Source organism: Peromyscus maniculatus, chromosome 2 (genome assembly GCF_049852395.1).
Source record: "Peromyscus maniculatus bairdii isolate BWxNUB_F1_BW_parent chromosome 2, HU_Pman_BW_mat_3.1, whole genome shotgun sequence".
In the NCBI taxonomy this organism is placed as follows: Eukaryota; Metazoa; Chordata; class Mammalia; order Rodentia; family Cricetidae; genus Peromyscus; species Peromyscus maniculatus.
This window is the reverse complement of record NC_134853.1, coordinates 104,088,782-104,112,887: the sequence shown is the minus strand read 5'-3', so window position 1 is coordinate 104,112,887 and position 24,106 is coordinate 104,088,782. Positions and strand designations below refer to the sequence as shown.

Sequence of the window (24,106 nt, the reverse complement as noted above, 5' to 3'; positions counted from 1 at the left end):
CACAATGGACTTTGGAGGGGGCAGGGCAGACTCAAGCCATGGCCTGTATATAAATGTAAAAATGCAGTACTATAAAGGGCATCTTTTGCATGAAATACAATATTATAAAGGGCATTTGTAATAATGTAGCGGTCTGAATAAAAATCCAGCAAGACTTTTTATATAACCTTATAGTATAACTTTATATTTATAACTTTATAATAAAAAGATTCCCAAATACCAGTTAACAAAGCAGATGACTCCAGTCTGTTGACCTCCACTTATCAGAAAGCTGAGATAATGGTGAGTGTGTGAAGTGCAGGCGTCCAGGACCAGGTAACACACAAGAACTTGCCCTGTCTTAGGGGTTGCAGCTTAGTGCAGCATTGTCAATAAATCAGCTCATGCCTCAGGCTTGTTGATCACCAGGAAGATCATTGAGGTGATAAATGCTCCCCAAAGCACTTGGGGGAACTGAAGACAAAATGTTGATAAGATTTATGAAACACAAAACTGGCTTATTTGTTACGGTGATAAAACCATAACATTTTCAGACATAAATTATTTGTGTATCTATTGGAGTAAAATAGCTACAAGTTAATGTCAGGTTTTTACAAAGATGTATTTTATGTGTATGAATATTTTGCCTGTGTGTATGTATGGGCACCATGTGTGTACCCTGTGTGAGCCTGGTGTCTCCAGGAATCAGAAGAGGGCACTGGCTCCCTGGGGATCTGGAGTTATGGATGGTTGTAAGCCATCACGTGGGTGCTGAGAATCAAACCTGGGTCTTTTCTAAGAGCAACAGGTTAGCTGCTGAGCCATCTCTCCAGCTCAAATGTCCCATTTTCTAGAATATAGATGTTAGTGGTAAAGTGACCAGCCAAGCATGGGCAAGCAAGTCTCTAGGGAGTGAATTTTCCTGCCAGTGCTGTAGGATCCTGCGAGGACTTCAGTCTCCTTTTGTTGTCTCATTTCTGAGCTGACAAATGGCTGGAGGATGGGTTGTTGATTGCCTATCTTAGGAGAAAGGGAGGGATTGGGGGTGGAGGTTAAATGTAGCTCACACTGTACCCAGAACCATATTCCAGGTATAATATAATGTACTGTGCTATTTTCTCTACTTTGTACATTTGGAACATTTCTAGTTTTTTTTTTTTTTAAAAGGAGAAAATAGGTTCTGAGGAAGTACAGACAGGAATTTATACTGAATGAGTTAGGTGTGTAAATTCTGAGTGGCTGCAGACAAAAGGCCAGCATGGTATGTTTGGTTCTGTGCCCTGTTTGGCTGTGGTTTTGTTTTATAAGCTCTCTGCTACCTAGAATCCTAGTTGTCTGCAGGACAAATGCTGTTTACTTGCGTTCTCTCTCTCTCTCTCTCTCTCTCTCTCTCTCTCTCTCTCTCTCTCTCTCTCTCTCTCTCTCTCTGTTTCGAGACAGGGTTTCTCTGGCTCTATTCATCCATTTATCTGTCTGTCTGTCTGTCTATATATTGTTTTTTTTGGGACAGGGTTTCTCTGGAGTGCTGGAATCAGAGGTGTGCACCTCTACCAAACAGCTCAGTTGCTTGCTTGATGAGAGTCTTGGTTGGGAAGTGTCATGCTGAAAAGGATGTAATGGCCACCCAAGTCCTAAGGGAGGCAGGGATCTGCACTCTCAGTATCCGCAGCCTGGTTTCCTTCCTGTTTCTCTGGAGATCCCTCTTGCCACATCATTGGCATCCTTCTGGGAAGGCAATATATCCTCATAACTTTGCCAAGTAATTTTCCTATATTGCAGAAGAAACTGCAGAGGGAGAGCTGGAACAGGGAAGTTAAGGAGCTGTATGGAGAACTGTGTCTTCTGGTCTTAAGATTGAAGTTTTGGCTCCTGCCAGAAAAGATGACACACCCTTGGTGGCATGTTATGACCAGATCCCTGGAGGAGCCCATGGAGAAGGGGAGATGGGTAGACACAGGTGCCTTACCATTGCTATTTGCAAGTAAAGTGTGTTTCAGAGCATCCACCCTAGAAAAGCAACTGACCCTGAGCAAACACCGGTGGGTAAAAGCACAGTTGGTGGCACGATGGGCTGGTTGTGATATTAATGTAAAATCTGAAACAGAACTCTGGGAATTTAGTGTGTAAAAGCATAAAGGGTTAGAAGGATGTAATTTGAACCTTTGTTAGCAGACTCAGGGCTGGCCACTCACCTAAGCCAGTACTTAGGTAATAAGAAGCTGGTGGGAAGCAAATTGGTTTTATTGAAGAGCTGGCATTCAGGGCCACAGGCATGGGCGCATACACCTGTGACCTGGCACTCTTGAGGCTGAGGCAAGGGTCGTGTCCAAGGCCAATCTGGCTGTAGAGCAAACTTTTGTCTTTAGAAACAAAACAACAGCGGTGCTGGAGAGATGGCTTACTGGTTTAGAAAACTGGCTGCTCTTTGAGAGGACCTGAGTTGGATTCCCAGCACCCACATGGCAGCTCCTACCATCTGTAACTCCAGTCTCCAGGGATAAGATGCCGGTTCCTGGCTTATGGGTCACCAGGCTCTCACACGTAGTACACAGACATAAATGCGGGCAGAATACCCATGTGCATTAGACAATAACAGCAAAACCCAACATCCTAAGAAGATGGGTAGCTGCTGTCTCAGCTCGGCCTTATGAATTTAATAAATATTGTAATAAAATATGTATAGCTTCACTTGGGGAGAAATGTCTGAGTTAGGCATGGTGGCTCATATTTGTAATCTCAACACTTGGGAGGCCGTGGCAAGAAGATTGCTGTGAGCCTGAGGCTGGCCTGGCTACCTGGAGACGGACCCTAACTGAAAACAAAACCAAAAATCCCGGAAGACCATACATGCGTACGAATGATCTGGGTCAAGCACAGTGACAGACACGCTTATGATCCCAGGATTTGGCAGACAGAGTCAGGAGGATTGCTGCAAGTTTGAGACCAACATAATCTACATACTGAGTTCTGGCCAGCCAGGACTATGTAGCCAGCCCCTGCCTATCCTTGCCCCCTTCCTCAAAAAAGAGGGGGAGGGGAAGAAGTAAAGAAAAAGGATGCAAAAGATAGCAGGCTGTGGGTGACTTCAGTGTGTTGTTTGCATGTTAAAATATAAGGAAAACAAGTCTCCTGGTGGCTTTTCTCTTTTTTTAAGACAGTGTTTCTCTGTGTAGCCTTGGCTGTCCTGGAACTCGATTTGTAGATCAGGCTGGTCTCGAACTCACAGAGATCTGCCTGCTTGCCTTCCAAGTGCTGGGATTAAAGGCTTGTGCCACCCCCGCCCGGCTCCCAGTGGTTTAATTTCGGGAATGTTTAGCATGAAGCAGAATTAAGTTGAAGTAGAGGTGCATTCTAGAAAATGATTGACAGGTGTGTATTGGTGTGCACTCTGCTCTCACGCTTGTGCAGCCCCTTCTCACAGAACAAAGAACTGAGACCCTCACTGCTTTTTAATCCACAGGTCTCCCTCGGACATGGCAACAAGCGGCTTTCACTTCGTACCGTGTGACACCAAACGGGCATCCAGACAGCTTGGAGCATCTGCTGTGGGCAGGTCAGGAGACTGCCGGGGACTCTTAGGGGACTGTCGTACACCAGTGAGGTGCGGTGGGCCTGGGCAGTCAGAGCGTCCGTTTCGTGAGTTAGAGAAGAGGATGCAGCAAGGGGACTCAGCAGGGTAGTAAGAGCGAAACTGAACTACACTCGGGGACACAGCTTCTTGTTTCCAGAAAGAAAAAAAAAGCATTGCTTTGTGTGTGTGCACGCTGTGTGAGAGTGAGGACCACTGCACATTTGTAGAGGGTAGAGGACAACTTGCAGGAGTTAGTTCTCGCCTTTCACTGTGTGGGTCCGGGAAATTGAACTCGGCTCTTCAGGCTTGGTAAAGATACTGGCTTATCTTTAAACTGTAAAACTTTGGTTTTGTTTGCTGAAGTGTTTATCTGATTATTATCTTTATTGATAAAAACTTGGGAGTCAGATATCGGAGTAAGAACCCAAATGATCAGAGAAGTGGCAGAATAGGGACCAGTGACCTCCTCTCTCTCCCCTTCCTCGATCCGAAAAGGCTGAGACTCTTTCTAAGCCCCAACCTACTCTTCCTGTATCTCTATATGTCCTTGGTCCTCCAAAATCTCTATGGCTAATTTTGATCGTCTAGTTAGCTAGCTCTGCCCTCTGATTCAAAGTGAACTTTATTGGCAGTCTCGGTAGCGTCAGAGCGTGATCAAAATATCCCACAACGGTTTGCTTTGTTTGTTTGTAGCTGGGCAGGCCTAGAATTGGCTATGTGGCTGAAGAATACCTTGAATTTCCTGATCTTTCTGCATGACGTTCTGGGATTACAGGAGTGGGCTCCACACCTGACCCATAATAGATCTTTAAAACTCGTGTTGTATTACTATTATTTTTCTTCCTTTTATTTTCTCATGACCTTGGCTTAAAAATACATTTTAAGAAATGTATCTGCTGTAAAAACTCAGGAGCCACAGAAAGCACAAAGAGAATGGGATGTAATATCAGTATTTGTACTCTTCTTAAATTTACTAAATTGTTTAAATTGGGATCATGTCACAATGTTCTGTAGTCTGTTTTTTAAAATTATATATCATTATGTTTTCTTCTTTTTTTTAAGATAATTTTTTATTTTTATTTTATATGCATTGGTGTTTTGCCTGAATGTATGTCTGTGTGAGGGTGTCACATCTTGGACAGTTGTGAGCTGCCATGTGGGTACTGGGAATTAAACCCAGGTCCTCTGGAAGAGCAGTCAGTGCTCTTAACTATTAAGCCATCTCCCAGCATTGTATCATCCATTCCTTATAGGTATTTTTACAATATCATATTTACTTGCCAATCATTGTCCTTTCTAATTTATTCTAGAATTAAGTTAACAGGTTTCTGAACATGTAAGTTGGGTTTTTTTAAAGTGTGTGTGATGTGTGATGTGTGTGTGTGTGTGTGCGCGCGCGCGCGAGCGTGCATGTGCGCACTAGTGTACCGTGGTGTGTGTGCTGAGGTCAGAGGACAAGCTCCCGTGTCATTCCTCACTGTCCGCGTCACACAGGATGCCTTTTGTCAGCTGTTCACTGCAGGCGACCGGCTGCAGGCTCTGAGGGATTGCCTGTGTCCACTTCCTGCTTTACTGCATCCGGGTTTACACGGGTCCTGGGGATATGAACCCCTGCTGAGTCCTTTACCCACTGAGCGTTTCCTTAGCCCCAAGCTGTTGTTATTTTATGAGTTTCAAGGCATTTTTGTTTTGTCTTAATACCCGTGATATTTGAAACAGGGCTTCTCTGTGTAGCCCTGGCTGTCCTGGAACTTATTTTATAGACCAGGCTGTCCTGAAACTCACAGAGATCCGCCTTGCCTCTGCCTCCTGAGTGCTGAGATTAAGGGCATGTTCCACCATGGCCTGGCTAAAATTGTTTGTTTGTTTGTTTGTTTGTTCATTCATTCATTCATTCATTTAGTATTTTCTATTCTTACTTACAGGTTTGTGGAGCTTTTAAGTTTATATATCGGGTCTTCATTTTAGATTTCACATTTGGAATTAGCTATTACAAGTGTGTTCATTATACTTATGAATTTGGTGAATCGTCTTGGTATGGAAGGGATTGGAGGAATGGAGATAAAGTTGGAAATAACTTGTAATAATCTTAAATTATTTTCCACATTACTTTTTAAAAATTCCAAATGCTCCTGCTCTTGGAAATATGAGGGCTTTTTTCCTAGAAAGAAATATTTCCTTCTCATAGTTATCCTCTAATTCTTCTGTTTCCTAGGTAACTACCACGTTAGCATTTATAAAGCTGTGTTTGAAAAGAACTGAATGCAGTGGTAAATAAGGTCAGAGCTGGACTGAGGCTGTGGCCCAGGAATCTTAACTAACGCCCGACCACAAATGCTGTTTCTAGAGACAGCATAATAAAAAAGGGAGTGTTTGGAGGGAGAGGTGACCAGGACAGAGGAGCGTTGCTGAGAGAATGAGTTCTAGCGAGAGCCACAGATGTGGGGGAGGGATGAGGACTTGAGGGTGGGTGAATTCCAGAATCTAGTCTACAAGGTAGATGTCAAGAGGCGTGCATGGATGCAGACTGGGAAATGAATGTCCTTTGCATTTTGTGGTTAATTGTTGAGAATGGAGGGAGTTGGCAGGAGCCAGGTTCTGGTGACAGATGTCAACTCTTGAAGTTCTTGCAGCAGGCAGGGAGGGAGGGTGTGTTAGTCAGCTTTTGTTACTATAAAGACTACCAAAGGCAGTCAACTTAGAAAGGCTTCTGTGTCTCCCAAACCTCAAGTCTGGCGTTTCCTGTCCGTGATGGGCCAGCCCCCTGCTTTTGACCCTATGATGAGCTGCACATCATGTACATGGCAGAGCAATTGCACCATGGCTAGAGATGGAGACCGGAGGAAGAAGCCAGGGCACCACAGTCCCCTTTAAGGGCATCTGTCCATCACCTAAAGATCTTCCACTTGGGCCCCACCTTTTAGAGACTTTACCATCCCCAGATAACACCTTTGTACACCAACACTTTAACACGTGGGTCTTTGGGGACATTCCAGATGCAGGCTAGCAGAGAAACCATGGCAGGACACAGAGCAAGCCTGAGGGAGAGTTATTTCCTTGTTTAGTTTGCTTAAGTAAAAATGAGTGAGAATTGTGCATGTGTCGGAGTTGAGAAGAGGAAAAGTTAGATAAACACCCAGGAACATGTGCAGATCAAATGTGAGAAATGGTGTAGAGATGATTTTATTATGGTATTAACACTTGCAGATTTGGGAGCCTTAGCAAAGCTGAATGTCCCCATCCTCTTCCTCAGAAGATACTCTAGTGAGGTCAGTGAAGCCTCCAGCCTTTCAGAAGTCCGTGGGCGTGGCTGGTATTTGGTGGCACAGGAAGTAACCAGCTTACTGCCTGTGTTGCCGCTCCTCAGCTGACCCTCCTCACAGACACCTGCCTGCTCCTCCAAACACATCACCAGTTAGCAAACAGGAAGCTCTAGATGTCCCGTGAATTGATAGGGGTGCTGCAGCTGTAGTTGGAAGGCAAACACCCCGGTGCTCTGCCCTTTTGTGATTCCCTCTGCCCTGGTGATTGGCCCTCTTGTTTGTTTAGTGTCAAATCATTTCGATGGTGCTGGTTTCTTTTGATTCTCCCTCAACCTAGAAATAGGAGAGAAATCTTCCCATAGAGGGATTTGATGCCTAGAGAAGTACATGGCTGCCAGCTAAGATACTTTGTGGCTCTGAAATTCTGAGTTTGTATTTATTACTGGTATCTTTAAAGGGCACCAGTGATGAAATTACTGTACAGTTTGTGCTTTTCACCTCCAGTTTCTTAATAGACTAGTTGCTGAAGTAGTTGTGTTAAGCATTTTGGAAAAATGAGGGGAAGACTCCTTGTTGGCCCAGACTTTTCCTGTCACCTCATCCTCTTACTGTACCCCGTAGTTAGAGAGGAGACATGCTCTTAGGTCTTCACACAGATAGCTTTCCATGCAAGTGGGCTGCTGGAAAAGTTGTTCATTTTCAGATCCTAAGGGTGAAGTGTATCACAGTCGTTGTGATGTATTTGAGGAATTCATGAAAGCAGGAATCTGGGGCCTCAGGCTAAAGGGATGGAGAGAAGCCTCTTACAGATCTATTTACTCCTCACTTGCTAGCATGGGTACCACTTCAGCCCATGTGGGTACAAAGCAGACTAGTGTCAGTTACTAATGAAGGCTGCTTTGGGGGAGTCTCAGCATCAGGAAGGAAATTATGGCCACTGAGGAGGCAGAATTCCAGAGACTGTATAGTAGGGTGAGGTTCCCAAATGGTTAAGTCATTGATTGTGGTGAACTTTTGAGTAGAGGCCAATGTGAGAAGAGGGGGCTTTGTTTGGATTGTCTGGGAACGAAGGCAGGCTAGAGAGCCACTGCTTGTCAAGAACACAATTTCAGTGTTTCAGGGTGTATAAGGTTCCGGAGATAGCACAATAGTGTGGGTATACTGGGTATTACTGGACCATACTCTTTAAGTGGTTCATCTTCTCTTCCATGTTTCCATTTGATTTGTCCCCGCTCTAGTCAGTGCTAAGTTGTTTGGTATTATCCAGTTGAGTGGGTATGTGAACAGATGACTCTGAATTATTGAAAGCAGTTCTTAACAGAATAATGGTACTAATAGCTGCCATTATCCAAGGACTTCTGCCCAGACACTAAGCACATCACATGTATTAATAGTGCAGCTTATAATGTGGGCGCTTTTGCTGGATACATCTTATGAATTAGGACACTGAGGAATCAGGGACGAAAAGTGACTTGTCATGGTCCTATGTAGGATTGGGGTAAGGTCAGGAATGGAGCCAAAGGCTCTGACTCCAAAGCCAGGATCCTCATTCACTACAAGGCATACAGCGTTTACAATCAAGCATATTGAGTGATTGTTAAAGGGAGAAATGGAATTGGGATGTAAGGGATACTATTAGCGTCATTCCAGATATTTGTTAGACATTATTTTGTATGTTTTTAAAAATGTAAGACTGAAATAACCATTCTGCCTTATATTGGCATATCATGTAAATTAGAACTAGGACGGAGTCTTCACTTTGCCAAGGATACATGGCAGGAACAGGCAGGGCTCCAGCCGGTCTAGAATGTGAGTGTGTGAGTGGATCATCCAGAGCTTTTGCAAGATTATACACAGCTGTTGACTTCAACAGAGCAGGAACACACACAAAGCATGCCGTAGCAACCATCGCCTCTTGTTTCTTTCAAACAGGTTGTGGGTTGTGAAAGCCACAGAGATGGGCTGGGGATGGGGTGGGGAACGACTCTGGGGAATGGAAACACTGACTTTTACTTTCACTTCTAGTTCAAGATTCTTTTCATGCTGTCATGCCAGGCTTGAGGGGAACCCCATGCTGATGAACCTTTCAAGATGCCTGGTTGTTTTTAAGAGTCTTGCTCATTGTTCTGGTCTGATTGGATAGGTTTGGTTGGGAATATGTTTCCTGGGCCTGTTGAACTCTATGTGGCAGCCATGGGCAGCCATTTTTGTTCTTAATCTGAGAAGGCAGTGTCAGGAATATCTGTTTTAGGGAGAGAAGTCCAAGAGTGGTATAGAGGGTGAATTAAAGCAGAACTGGGCTTTCACTTGGGCCGATGCCAGGCCTCCCGGGTCAGAAGCTTTTGAGGGTGGGGTCCAGCAGTAGGCACTAACAAGTTCTCAAAGGTGTGTCTGATGCCTGCTTAGGACTGAAACCATGAAGTCAAAACCTCTGGCATCAGGAAGGTATTCTTGGGGAGAGCTTTAGAGCTCTGAAGGGTTAACCTCCATTCGTGGCATGGCCTTGGGAGCAGAGAGGGTGCGTGTCTCCAGGAGGAAACCAGAGCCCTTGGTAGGCGGTACTGGCCTTCTTCGGGGAGTAGCCATGTTTGGTTCCAGGCAGACCTCATACGAAACAACTTTGAAGGGGTGTGGCTTGTTTGTTTGCCCTGGCCTAGGACAGGTGGAGTGGGTCCTCCAGATGGCAGCTGAGATGCGGAGGAGGCTCTTTGTTGGCGAGGAGAGCATCCTGGTCACAGCTCATTTCCTAGTAGTAGATAATGAGCTGCCATCTTAGAGAGAACTGAGGGTGGGAGGGGGATGCAGAGCAGGTGAGAGGGAAGCTCCGAGCAGCACGCAGCAGCAGGAAAAAGAAAGAAGATTAGCCCCGGATGGCCCGGAGCTTGATGTGTAGATCAGGCTGGCTTCTCACTAGTGAGTTTACCGAGGTCTGCCTGCCTCTGCCTTCCGAGTGCTGGGACTAAAGGTGGGCTCTACCTGACCCGCTAGGGGACAGGACTTCTGAGATTATGCACTTCCCTTTGTTCTTAGAATAGATTCCACCCCCCATGACACTATGTTTCTGACATTGGCCTAGTTTCTGTCATAGCTCTCATTTTCTTTCTTGCCTGCTGCATATGCAGCATGGAATTCTTCCTCCCCCGAACCCAGATATTCCCATGAGTCACCTCACTGTAGAACAGTTAGGGAGCATCTCTGCATCACAGGTGCAGAGTCAGGTGCTCATCAGAGTCAGGCCACCGTGTGTGACCTTTCCCCCCAAGCCCTCATCTAATTAGTGCCTACTGTGGGCGGTGTTTGTCGGTTGATCTCTGCTTCACAACAGCCCGGGAAATAGATGGCTGTGTTCCCATTTTACAGATAAGAAAGTTGAGGCCCAGCTATGTTATAGACAGAGTTGGCGTTGGGACTTGGAAAATGATGCCCCAGAATGTGGTAGCACATGCCTAAAAGTCCTAGTGCTTAGGACGCCAAGGCAGGTGGGTTACCATCAGTTCTAGGCTGGTCTGGGTGACAGTGAGTTGAAGGTCAGGGCTACAGTTACAAAAGAGATTGAAAGAAAGGAGTCAGAAGGAAATGGGAGGTCAGAGAGACATGGGTTTTGAAGCTCCTGCTTTGAGAGTCAGCGTGTCAAAGCACTGTACTTCGGGGTGCCGTTGTTTTCTCTCTTTCTGTTTCCCTCTAGAAGAACAGGGCGGAATCTTTGAATGCCCCTGGCTGATGGGGGAAATGGTTCCAGGGAGAGTGCAGTGCTGTGCGCATCCTCCTCACCTCCTCACCACTTAGGAAGCTGAGCCAGAGGCTGGAACACCAGAGTGGACACTGCCTGCAGCCAGAGGCCCTTGCCTGGAAATGGGCTGCAGCGTTTCATGCCTCTAATTACAGCACTTGGGAGGATGGGGCAGGGGAATCGCTGTGAGGTCCAGGCCAGCCTGGGCTCTAGTGTCAAACCCAAAATTAATGAAATCACTGTTGTCTCTGTGGCTCCACCCCCCTCCCCTCTGCGTAGGTTTATGTGTTTTTAAGTCTTAATGTGGGCAATTGGGTACCCACTGTCCATCCTGCCACGCACCTGTGTGTTCAGTACGTGTGGGTGTGTGCCTTCTCTCCTGCCCACCTGTTTCGTACAGACTCAGAGCATCGGCCTTGCAGAGGGCAGGGAGGCTCCTTTGCCCCAGCTTTGGGAAGTGGCCAAGGGGGAATTGCAGCCGGCTGCCATAGTCCCCTCCCCCACGCCTTGGGACAGGTGCTAGTAGTAAAAGTCACAAAAGCTATGTCTTTTTGTTTTTTCTTCAGTTCATCAGCCAAGGTGGATCTCAAGAGTGGTCTGGAAGAGTGTGCGGAGGCATTGAACTTATTTCTAAGCAACAAATTTAAAGATGCCTTAGAGTTGCTTCGTCCATGGTAAGTAGCTCTGTTTCTCGTTAGATATTTTTCATGTGTTTTTCTGATGTCATGTTCCTGTGTTAATGGATCAGTATCTGCCTCAGTATTTATAATCTAATTGGATTGAGACCCCTCCCCATCAATCAGCTTTAAAGAGATGTCTTTTCAGATGTAGCCAATAGGAAATTTCTGATGCTTATTATTGGTCTCCACACTTGCTCAGGTGTTGTCTGATTTTGGAGGCCCGAGTCTGTTCTCTCAAGCGAAGTCTCCACATGAGTGCTCCCTCTATCGCTGACCAGCGTTTCCTTAGAAATGGGCAGGCGAGTAACTGCAGAAGCCGAATCCCAGTGCTAAAGTCAAACTTAAGATATTAGGAATGTGATTGAGACCCCCTGCTTCTGCCATGGAAGTTACCAGCACTGAGTTTTGCAGGCGTGGCATTGCGCTACCCCACCTGCTCACCGGCCTCAGCTCTGCATGGGATGGACTTTGCAGAACCCATCCTGTCTTCAGACTCTGCTTCAGAGAAGCTGAGATCTTTTGTAATTTGCTAGAGGGAGACTTGATGCTGAAGTTGGGGAATCGGATCCCTCACGTCAGGTGGTCACCGGTGTCCCTCAGAGTTTGTCTGCCATCTTCTGGACCACGGCTTCCCTTCGCCGCCGGTCTGCTGGGCTTTCCCACTTGCTAGCTCGCTTGCCTTCTGACTCAGCGTCTTTACCTGTCTCCTTTATTCTTTTTTTCTAGCAGATCTCCTTTTCCTCTCTACCATCCGCTTATAGAATAGGATGAAGATAAATTTAGTAGTTTCCCAGTCTCTTATCTTTATGCTGTTTATCACTGTTAAAATTCCTTCTTTACCCCACTTGAATGGGAGGTTTGAACTGGCATTGATAACTCTGGGGTGAGTGGGCAGTGCCCTCGTTCAGGACAAAGGCTCTTTAAGCTCTGTCCAAGGTGAAAGGAATAATGTTGCATGTGCTTCATGGAGCCTAGGGATGTTGAGTCATCCTCACAAACCCCACATTGATATTTCAGACATAAATAATCAGCATAAGAGGCTTTGAGGGGAACTAGCAGCCTCAGGCTGTCGTCCCAAGCTTGATAGCCTCAGCTCTCAGGATTTCATCAGGAGTTCCAGGTATTAGACTTTGTCATGACCTAATTGATTACAAAACTCTGGCTTCCTCTTGGCTTTGGCTGGAGAGGACATAATAGGCCTTTTTTTTTTTTTTTTAAACTTTCTTATTTTTTTGTGTCTTTTGCGTCATGCATCCTGATCCCGCCCATCTCCCGTCCCCTCACATCCACCCTCTACCCCTGCAACCCCCTCCACAAAATAAAACAAAATAAAATTTAAGATAAAAAAGAAAAAAAAGGGGAGGAAGGGAAAATCTCGTCATGGAAGCTGCAGTGTGACACAGTGAGTCACGCAGTGAACTCTTTTATCCATACATCTTTACAGGCAGGCATTCATCACAAAGAATCTTTGGTTTGATTCGAGGCAGCCGGTCTCTGCTACACTATGGACACTGAGCCCCCAATGGGACTCTTTCTGGACATCCCGTTCCTGCCCTGTGTCTGAAGGACCAACCCTGCCCCCTGCCCCCACCTGGGCTCCAGCAGATCCAAGATGGGGTGGATGTTGGGGTGGGCCAACACAGAACCCTGTTCTGGGCCTGCGTAGTTGCAGGCTTGGTCAGCCTGCCAGCTCTCCCTTGTCCTCGCCACCAGGGTGAGCTCTCCTGCATTGCCCTGGCCAGTTCACCCCTTGCAGCAGTGAGCAAGGGTGGGGTCCATGTGGAGATAGCAGTTTTAAAGGTGTCATGCAAAAATTTCAGATTTCCTTTTTGGTGTTTTTCTTTTTTGTGAGAGGTTTGTGTAGCTCAGGCTGGCCTCAAACTCAGAAGGACCTTGAATTTCTGAACTCCACTTCTCAGGATGCTAGAATCAAAGTTGTGTGCCGCCAAGCCTCACTCATTTCAGATTTTAAGATGGTACGCTGCCGCTATTCAACTGGAAACATGGGTTTGCTTTCAAGCTTTTTCTAGGACCGAATCTACAGGCTGCCCCCTTGTGCTGATTCAGGGAAAGGCATGTTGTCGGCAGCACTTTATTCTGTCGTGTGGGTTTAAATCGTACTTGAGTTTTAAAGCAGGCCTTTCAGAGCTTGTATCATTTCAGTAACTATGGAGCAGAAGTCAGCGTGCATGGCGAGGGTTTGGTATTGCTGGTGTCAGAAAAAGCCCGGACTTCTGTCTCTTTTCCTTTCATTGTGTTGAGATGTACTAACTGTCTGTGTTCTCTCCAGGGCCAAGGAGAGCATGTACCATGCCTTGGGATACAGTACCATTGTGGTGTTGCAGGCTATCATGACCTTTGAGCAACAGGACATCCAGAATGGCATTTCTGCCATGAAGGACGCCTTGCAAACCTGCCAGAAGTATGACTGAGTAGTTATTATTTGAGTTGAGACCCCAAACCTTCCTGCCACAGTGCCAGGTGGATGCAGTTTGCTGAACTAAGGTCTCTGTGTTTGAGGCTGGCCAGAATTATGCAACAGGACTTCCACTTCCGAGTTTCTTGGCCAATTCAGTTCCATGCAGTGGAATTCAAGAAGTCCTGTGGGGATGTATAATATGGCTCCCACTTTAGCACCTGTACCCACTGCTGGATACATGGTCTGAGGGAGGCTTCAGAAGGGTGAGCAGAGAGCATCTTTCTAGGTCTTTTGAGGTAAATGAGTTAAGAACCGAGTACCATGTCAGGTCAAGCGGGCACTGTGCTTGCTCTATCTGGGAGAAACCACACATTTAGAAGGGAATTTTTATTTGCCTAAGGATGCATTTAGACATTCTTAGTTGATAAAAATGAGATAGAGTGTCAGTTTTAAGCTCTAATCTTCGTGTAAAAGGCCTTAGTGAAAGCTGTTATTTGTACTGGTGAATTTTAATGTGGGTAAGATGAATCTCCATGTAATTATGTTGTAAACCCTCAAATGAAGAGCATTTTCCTAATCGTGCACTTTAAGCCCATTGTTCACCCGTGGAGACGCTTACCACAGATATTCTGCTTTTAGCCAGGAAAATGCGGGGAGGTTTATGCAAGGTTTGTCCTCGGGGTGTGTGGGCTCCTCTGCACCATGCTGGGTGGGGTGAGTGCTCACGGCTGGCGGTGCAGGACCGGGTGGGCACTGTGTGCGTGGCCTGGGGGAGGAGGGCTTGGCCTTGCAGACCGGGCCTGAGCGGTCCAGCGTAACTGAGAGTGAGTGACGCTGACCCACTCTGATGCTGGTCCCCCCCCCCTTGCCTTTCTTCACTGCAGATACAGGAAGAAATGCACAGTTGTGGAGTCTTTCTCAAGTCTCCTGTCTCGGGGGTCGTTGGAACAGCTGAGTGAAGGTAAGGGTGTTGAAAGCTCGCTCCCCTGTCCTTTCCCTGTCCTTCATCACTGAAGCCGGAAATGAAGGACCCTCCTTTTCTCTTCCCCACGCCACTCACATCCGATGCCCTCAGCTGTGCACACATTTGCTGTTATTTTTTTTTTTAAGCAGTGGACCACGTGTGCTCCGATGTGATCTGGACCCACATCAGGGTGTGTTAATGCATTTTATCTGTTCAGAGCTGTACAGTCATGAACAGGATGGTACCACAGTATGCTGTTATGTTTTTTTTTTCTCACTGAAGGACAGCGTTAATTTTTCCATTTTTAGCAAATATTGCTGCCCTAAAGTCCTTTGTACATGTCTTTTTATATCTTTCAAGTATTTCATGAGTCAGTTTCCTAAAAGTAGAATTACTGCAACTCAGGGCTTGAAATTTTATACTATTTATAGATACTGGGTTTTTTTTTCCTCCCAAAATCCTGTATATTTAACCACCTTGCAGAGTTTCATTTTCTACAGACTATTAATATTTTTCCAAGGTGAAAGTACTTTTTTTTTTGTTTTGTTTTTGAAACGGGGTCTTCCTATGTAGTTCCCACTGGCCTGAACTCACTCTGTAGACCAGGCTGACCTTGAACTCACAGAGATCTACCAGCCTCTGCCTCCCGAGTGCTGAGATTAAAGGCGTGCACTGCTGTATCTGGGTAGTTTTTGTAACTTTAAAAATGGTAATGCTCGTCCACATAGCAGATGGAGATGTTGGAGTCCAGGAATGTCTGTAGCACTCGATCAGGTAGATGGGAGGACCATCGCCGGTTGTTTCCTATTTCCAGTAAAATGAGGAGAGAAGTGGTCTGACCAGCCCTGTAAAGAAGGGTGGCCCACCACCAAGGAGCATCCGGGTAATCCTATAGAAGCGGTGCTGTCTCAGGAGAATCTGTGTCCATATCGTCCTTTTCAAACTTGTCCTGCGGAAGAGGGAGTTAGCACAAAACCCTGGAAGCAGCCGTAGCTGGGTAGAGCAGACACAGCTCTAGGCATGGCTGTCAGAATCGTCAAGTGTATGCCGCACACCTCGAGTGCGATTTGTCACGGGGCTTTGTTTGCTTGTGTGGGACGTTGGAGAAGTTGTGCACATTTGAATGATGGGAGTTTTGAGTGTTGGTTACAGTTGAGGATTGTGACACATCACGTCTTTAGGACTTGCTGGGAAGGAGGGCGGTGTCGACTCAGCCATGACAGAAACAGATGGCATTTTGTTGGTTACTGCAGGCAGTCGAAACTGTCTTCTTTTTCATTAGAAACTGACCTGGAAGCAGCTATAAGAAAAAGGCTGGCCGGGCGGTGGTGGCGCACGCCTTTAATCCCAGCACTCGGGAGGCAGAGGCAGGCGGATCTTTGTGAGTTCGAGGCCAGCCTGGGCTACCAAGTGAGTTCCAGGAAAGGCGCAAAGCTACACAGAGAAACTCTGTCTCGAAAAACCAAAAAAAAAAAAAAAAAAGAAAAAGGCTGGAACTAGTAGGCCTAAAGTCTTCCAGAGCTGATCATGGAGATGAAATTGGCCCCCGTGTGACTCTGGTCTCTGTAGTCTCCCTCCTAGCACCGTCCACATGGCTTCTCCCCTGCGGCACTCACTCCTCTTTCCCCTTTTTCTGTGTGGTATGAAGGTGATATCGGAGAGTTTTAAACCTTAGTTTTGGGAGGAATGACTTGGTATTTTTGGTGTGAGCGTAAATAATTTTAAAATGCCATACTGCTCTATTTTTAAAGTGTTCTCTGTCTGCAGATGCACTCTTGCTGCTTTCCTGAACATTAGCCGACCTAATGTGTTTAGCTGACGTTCACAGAGAGTAAGTGGCCGAGGTGACCAACTCTGGAAGCAGCATTGAAACTGGTCTGTGTCCCCTAGCCACAACTCTGCCCACTGTCCCCATGTTCTCCTGTAGGGGAATAGAAAACATCTTACCTGGATGATGGAAACACTGAATTGTCACATCTGGGAAATTGATGACTATGTTCTGATTTTTCCTCCTTGCATTTAAGGAAATCTGGACTTGGTATTAATTATTGAAAAATTAGCAGGCCCATGTCTGTAGCTTATTCTGAACATCTCTAGACTGCTACAGAAAGGCTGTGCTTAGCTAGCTTTTGAGTGTACCGTGAATTTCTTTCAGGGACTAAGGAATTTACAGTTAAGAGGCATTTTGGTGAAGAAGTTATACAGTGTAAGCCAGTCATGGTGAAGGAATAAAGCTCTGTAGTTTAAGCTGCATGTGATGCCTGGGGCCTTTGTCTGTTCCTGCAGTCCAAACAGACTTTATGTTGAGGGGTGTTTAGTTTGCTTTCTGTTGCTGTGATAGGGCACCATGGCCTAAAGCAGCTTGGGGAGGACGGACGGGGCTTATTTGGCTCGTAGGTCACAGTTCATTTTCAAGGGAAGCCAAGGTGGGAACCTGGAGACAGGAACTGAAACAGAGATCATGGAGGGCACTGGCTTCTGGCTTTCCCTGGAACACGGGTACGGGCTTGTTCCCCATGGCTTGTTCCCTGGAACTCGGGTACGGGCTTGTTCCCCATGGCTTGCTCAGCCTGCTTTCTTATACCACCCAGGACCACCTGCGGGGCCCTCCCACATCAGTCATCAATCAAGAAAATGCTCTACAGACTTGCCTACAGGCCACTCTGAAGGGGTATTTTCTCAGTTTGAGGTTCCTCTTCCTGGATAAGTCTAGCTCACATCAGGTTGACGCTAACCAGACAGTGGGCATGGCAGGACACTGTAGCTTCAGTGCAGGATTTGTTGTCGTGTTGGTGGTTTTGGTTTACATTCTCAGGTTCCTCGTTGTGTTCAGGAATGGGTGTACTAGATGGAGTTGTTCACGAACTTGCTGTGGAACACACACACCTGCTCCCCTCCTCCGTGGCTGCTGTGGAATGGCTTCAGATAGACTTCAGGGAGGCAGTGAAATGTAATGCTTAGGATGCGCAAAGAGATTTGATAGGAAGATACTTACAGAGTTCGTGCCCTCCCTGTGTTGTGATGGATCCTTTAGATTGCTCTCACGTCTGCCTGTCTTTGGTCTGGTCACCCTTCTGCTCGGCTCTCGGTGAGGACCTGCTGTTTCGCCTGCCGAGTCAGGCCAGCTGTGACACTGGGCACTGCCTGCGTCAGCTTGCTTGGCCTCTCCATCCTGCTGCCCTCTCCTCCCTCATTCACCTCCAGCTCCCACCAAAGCAGCCCCGTCGCCCCCCCAGGAGCGGCACCTGTGCGTTCTTGCCTTTTACCTGGTCCTCTGCAGTGCTGACTTCTCCCCTTCCCCACCTGCCTCTGGCCACTATCTCTCCCCAAGGTGCCCTTTGGCATCAGTAACCCCAGACAGTTGTCACTCGGTTACAGTTACCCAGGAGGAGGCTAGTCGGGTGACTGATCATGAGCTGCCGGCTTGAGTTCCCCTGAAGGTACTGAGAAAACTGAGGCACGCTCTGAGGGAAGGTGTCGTGGAGACTGCCGTCTCGACTGGTGGCCGTGTTAGACGTGTGCAGACAGCACGATGTCTGGGTGTCGTCTTCTGTGGCTTCTACCCTGCCTGCCTGTTGCTGGGGAGCTTAGCTGCATATTACTTCCTCATAAATCGAACATTTTACGTTGAGTCTATATGAGAGAGCCCACGGGTCATGTGTGTGTAAAGGAAGGAAAACCTACATTTGTATCTAGTTCGGTCAGTGCTGTTTCCAGTGACACAGACTGCCCCGAGTTGTCCCGTCACGTGAATTGAAAAGGCCCTCTGCCTTCTGAACCTTTACCAGGCAGCACAGACATGAGCCAGGAGCAACAATGGCGACAGTTGCCAGCATTCATCAGGGCTCGCCGTGTCTGGTGAGCGCTAGAGACAATACTCACTTAACCCTCGGTAGCAAAGCAGAGTTGTTAGTGGACCAGCAGAGAGGAAGGGCAGCCTGTGCGGAGCTCTGGACTAACTAACTAGCACGTGGTAGAGTCTTTCCTCCAAGCTCATTTACTTAAATAACATACCAATTTGCCTCCCGTGGAGAAAGGAATCTGATGATTTTGTTTATGTAGAAACATAAGGATTTTTTTCCCTGATCTCTGCAAGTGTCATGGGTGTCTAGGAAGTCAGGGCACGTCTGGGGTGGTGTACACATCCCTGGGCTGGGCATGGCTTTGATAGCACCTTTGTGTGAGCACCCTGTGCTTGTGCTCAGGTATGAAAGTGCCATAAATTGGAAAGCACAGCTGCTTTGCTGCTGTCTCCAAGGAGTCCTGACTTGTGCACAGAGGACAGTAGGTTTTTACAACTCCACAGAGTGTGACTGTTCACAGGTTGACTGTGTATCTGATCATCGTCATGATGACCGTGATGATCATAGTGTAGAAGCTAGAATTCATAAGTTTAACGAACCTTTTCAGTCTATACAAACTGCTAAATGTTTATGCTACTATTATTTTTAGGTAGTTTTTTTTTCTTTGAAAAGGGCTTTTGAATTTTGTTTTCCTCAATCAGGCATGGTGATTCATGCTTATAATCACAGTACCAAACAAGTTGTTGAGGCAGGAAGATTGCTATGAATATAGGACAGTCTGGACTACTTAGTGAGTTCCAGACCTGCTTGGACTCCAAAGTGAGGCCCTGTTTCAAACAGTCTGTTTCCTCTTCTGTCCAAGCCTCACTCTGCTGTCAGTGTTGCATGGAGTTGAAGATGACTTCCCTGAACAGTTCACATGTTCGAGGAAAATCCTGTGCCAGGACTAAGAACAATTCATCCTGTTTCTCTGGAAGCACGGAAGCAATCTAGGCCTTTGTGTCTCCCTGGGGCTCATTTATCTTCCAGTCTTTTCAGAATATCTAGAGCAATACTGTGTCTTAATATAATTGTATTTGTTTTTAATAGAGGAAATGCATGCAGAAATCTGTTACGCCGAGTGTCTCCTGCAGAAAGCAGCGCTCACGTTTGTGCAGGTAATGAACATTTGGCTGAATATTGGTGTTGGGTGGGAAGCCTGCCAACATTGTACAGAAAATAGTAAATGTTGCTCACCGTGTGTTAGCACTGAGACTGAGAATGGTAATGAAGGATATTTGTTATCCTGATAAAGTTTGCCTGAAAGAAGGCTCCAGGGAGCTGTATTCCCACTCAGATGTACTTAGTGGCTGTTTCAGATGACTTCTAGGAAGCTTCTTAGTGTGAAAACAAAGAGGACTCTAGTTTGCACATGCGTGGTAAGAGTTGCCCGGGCTGAGAAGTACCTCCCCTGCTCTCAAACAGGGTTTCTCTGTGTAGCCCTGGCTGTCCTGGAGCTCTCTCTGTAGACCAGGCTGGCCTCGAACTCACAGAGCTCCGCCTGCCTCTGCCTCCTAGTGCTGGGATCTCTGCACATCACTCATTGGGTCACCTGCTTCTGTGAAGCTCCGTCAACTGCTCGTGCATCGGTAGCCACTCTTCCTGGCCGTCACATCTTTACCCACCCCATCTGTCTATCCTCACCCTCCTTCCTTGCTTTTGTCTCAAGATCAGGTCTCACTATGTAGCCGTGCCTGGCCTGGAACTCTCTATAAGATCAGGCTGTCCTTGAACTCATGGAGATCCACCTGCCTTTGCCTCCCAAGTGCTGGTTACAATGCCTGACCAGAACAGTTTTCAGAAGTCAAGGAATCCTTTTCTTAGAAGGACTTTGATTTCATCTGTCACCTATGTTTGTGTGTGTCCGAATGCTTCTAGAAATGTGAATTCTACATTATGGCCCAGTGATGACTGTCATGAGGGACAGGAGTACATATGATAAGGAAGCAGAAAACAATCTCAAACTTGTAAATTATTTTGAAAATTATTTTTCTTTTTTTTCCCTTGGAGGGAGGTGGTGATATTTTTTCCCCCTGCAAGTTGACATGTTAGCTTAGATTCTGTTCGGTAAAACTGAATCAGTGTAGCCCTTTGATCCTGTTCTCTGAAGCCCTGTGCATAACCCAGATGGGTTGACAACAACCATCTCACCACCTCATTGACATCATGATGTGAGTCACAGAGGCCCCAGGATTCTTCCTCATGTGTTTCCCAAATCAAATATTAGGTTTACAAGTTTGTTTTGTACCTGAGCACTTGAAATCAAACATGCTCCCACCACCATTGCCCCTGCAGAGGTGCTCATCAGCTCCACCCCTTCCTCCGTGCTCCCACCACCATTGCCCCTGCAGAGGTGCTCATCAGCTCCACCCCTTCCTCCGTGCTCCTGCAGAGGTGCTCATTCTTTTGCTGAATTGATTATATTATACAGCGGTTCACCCTGCATTCTCTGATTGCGAACTCTATCAGAACTGAGACTCTCGCCTTGTTATTTTCTGCTTCTTCATCTCATAGCTTTCATGAACTGTCAGTGCTCTGTGTCAGAATATCACAAATTGGGAAGGGGTTGCCAGGCTGCACTGGTGCCTCCCCCGAAATCCCCTGCTTCTCCTCTCATGGGTCCTCAGGTGTCCTGACCCTATCACAGGGGTCAGGGTAGTTTCCCTCCTCCTTGGTTCCTTCCTTCTCTGCAGTAGCTGCTCAGTTAGCTCCATACATGCAGATGCCTGCGTGTTAGCTCTCATCTCCATACATGCAGATGCCTGCGTGTTGGCTCTCATCTCCATACATGCAGATGTCAGCGTGTTAGTTCTCATCTCTGTACATGCAGATGCCTGCGTGTTGGCTCTCATCTGTGTACATGCAGATGCCAGCGTGTTAGCTCTCATCTCCATACATGCAGATGCCTGCGTGTTGGCTCTAATCTCCATACATGCAGATGCCTGCGTGTTAGCTCTCATTTCCATACATGCAGATGCCTGTGTGTTAGCTCTCATCTCCATACATGCAGATGTCAGCGTGTTAGTTCTCATCTCCATACATGCAGATGCCTGCGTGTTAGCTCTCATCTCCATACATGCAGATGCCAGCATGTTAGCTCCTCATCTCCATACATGCAGATGCCTGCGTGTTAGCTCCTCATCTCCATACATGCAGATGCCAGTGTGGCCTTGACTGCTTCCTGACGTGTCTAATGAGATTTCCTTTGCATGCAAACTTGGACTGCGTTTCCTTCCTTTGCCTGGTCTCCCTGTCCTTTCTTGGTGCTAGAAGCACCAGCGGCTTCCAGGAGGGTTTGCTGGCTGACGTCATGCCCCACTTTATGTTCTCCTGACGTCTGTGCTTGTCTCCATCACTGCATGCCTATTCACTTAGCACATCATGTTGCCTTTGCATGTAGGTGCCCAGCACAAAATAAACATTGTTTCATATTTGCTGAATCATGGAGTGTAATACCCTTATTTGAATCAGATTTTAATCTAACCCAGGGAATTTCTTTCTGTCTTGTATTTGAACTTGTGTAAATAAAGAGGTCTTAAAATAAGAATATAAACATTTAAGTTGCATAGTGAATTTTGTATTTACTGACTTGTATAATAATAGGAATGTTAAACATTTGAATAGCTAATGAGAATAAACCAGTTTCTCTTTCACTTTAGAAGTATCTCAAGTGCCACCTTTCTGAGATCTGTAGATTAGCAATTCTCCTTAGAAATGTGGAGTGTAGGCTTGTCTCTGTCAGCACCGTGAGCATACTGTCCTTCACTGGGTTATTTGGTATAATTTATTAGGAGACTCTTTCAGAATGCTGGTCCTGAAAGTGCCATTCATCTAGGCCAACTGCCTCAATTTCATGATTGATAACCCTCAGGCAAAGAGAAGTAAAATGGTCCCCTACCCCCAAATTGCATATTAGTGACAACCACTTCAGAATTTAGATCAGTGGTTTTTGATCTGCAAATTTACAGGAATAAAATTTACAATGTTAAGTAGACTGCTTGTCCAAGGATTGCTGAAAGAACCATTATCCCATTTACTGTGTATGGTGGATGGGAACGTATGGCCTTTAAGCAGATTTGTGTAGTCAACTGACCCTGGAAAAGTGTTGCTCAGTAGATGCTGATGTTTATTGAAGTAGCTTTGAACTACATTTGCCCCCAAATTTGTGAGGATTACTTCCTTAGAAATACAAGGTAATATAAGCTTTTTGAAAATGTATTTTCACTACCTTCAAACTTGTTAAGAAAATTACAGAACGACACATTTCAAATGTAAAGCAAGAATCACGTGTCGATTTCAAAATTAGGCACTCAACATACATTTGGGACTAGGGATGCTGCTTATGGTAGGATGTCTGTTTACCCAGCATGCTCTAGGTTCCATTCCCAGCAACACACACACACACACACACACACACACACACACACACACACACACACTTTTTTCTCATTATACAAATACATACTGTTTAACTTTTCCCCCTAACTGCTCTAATTATTTAATTGTATTTTCAGGATGAAAATATGATCAACTTCATCAAAGGTGGACTCAAAATTAGAACAAGTTACCAAATATATAAGTAAGTTTCAAAGTAAACTGTGACTTAAGTTGAAATTAAATTAAATATTTTTGAAGATAGGCTCTCATTCTGTAGCCCAGGCTAGCCTGGAACTCTTGATTTTCCTGCCTCAGCTTCCCAAGTGTTGGTCTTACAGTCAAGTGTTATCACACCACTAAGACTGGCTTTTAAAGTGATTCTTGTTCTGTTCAGTTCTGTTCTTCAAAATTCTTATGAACTCAGTATGGCTAGATTTCTTCATCTGGTGCTGGTCAGTGCACTTGACTCTTGCCCGAGTGTACTTGGTGCTGTAGGACAGCGAGGTTTAAATTTACATATATTTCCAAGAGCAAATACTGGAAGAGAAAGTGTCAGACACAGTTTCTGGTCAGGTAAACTTTATTTATATCCCCTAAGAATTATTTGTATATTTTGTATTTATCTTGTTATTTATATAATGTTTTCTTGAGACTCACTATAGAGAACAGCCTGTCTTTACACCTGTGATTCTCCTGCCTCAGACTTTGGAGTGCTGGGATTACAAGCACATGCCACTACATTTGGCTTGCTTTAATAAAAACTTTTAAAAAAAGCACTACTATAATTTGGTGTCTCTATTCTTTATGGTTACTCTAGTGATTATACTGTCCTTCTTGGCTTATTAAAGTTAGCTTGGCGTTAATTGGTACTGTTACGTGTAAAATGTGAGCTTTGTAAAAACAGTGTCCTTCGCCACCAGCTGGCCTTTGTTCTAGGCTTCCTTTCTGTTGCTGTGGTAAAACGCTCAGACCAAAAGGAACTTAGGGGAAGAGAGGGCTTATGTGGCTCACACCGCAGGCCACACACAGTCCATCATTGAGGGAAGTCAAGCAGGAACCTAAAGTGGGTACCATGAAGAAGCACTGCTTGCTGGCTTGAGCATAGGCTCCTTCCTGCTCAGCTCTCTTACACCGCTCGGGACCTTCCCTGGGAATGATGCTGCCCACCGCGGCCTGCATCTTCCTGAAGCAGTTAGTAGTGCCGGCAGGCCTGTCTAATTTTGATAATTGAGACCCCCTTCTCAGGTGACTCTAGGCTGTATCAAGTTGACCATTTATAGG

The 24,106-nt window shown here is 46.0% G+C and overlaps 1 protein-coding gene across 2 annotated transcripts in view; it reads left to right on the top strand.

Annotated features, from left to right (window-relative positions):
• Positions 1–24,106, top strand: part of Ttc39b (tetratricopeptide repeat domain 39B) — a 99,372-nt gene that overhangs the window by 49,402 nt on the left and 25,864 nt on the right. For both annotated transcript variants that reach the window (XM_006975990.4, XM_042271363.2), the window contains 6 exons: positions 3,440–3,532; positions 11,110–11,217; positions 13,514–13,645; positions 14,527–14,603; positions 19,499–19,566; positions 22,963–23,027. In XM_006975990.4, coding sequence (XP_006976052.1) covers positions 3,440–3,532; positions 11,110–11,217; positions 13,514–13,645; positions 14,527–14,603; positions 19,499–19,566; positions 22,963–23,027 — 543 coding nt within the window. The remainder of the gene's footprint in view (positions 1–3,439; positions 3,533–11,109; positions 11,218–13,513; positions 13,646–14,526; positions 14,604–19,498; positions 19,567–22,962; positions 23,028–24,106) is intronic.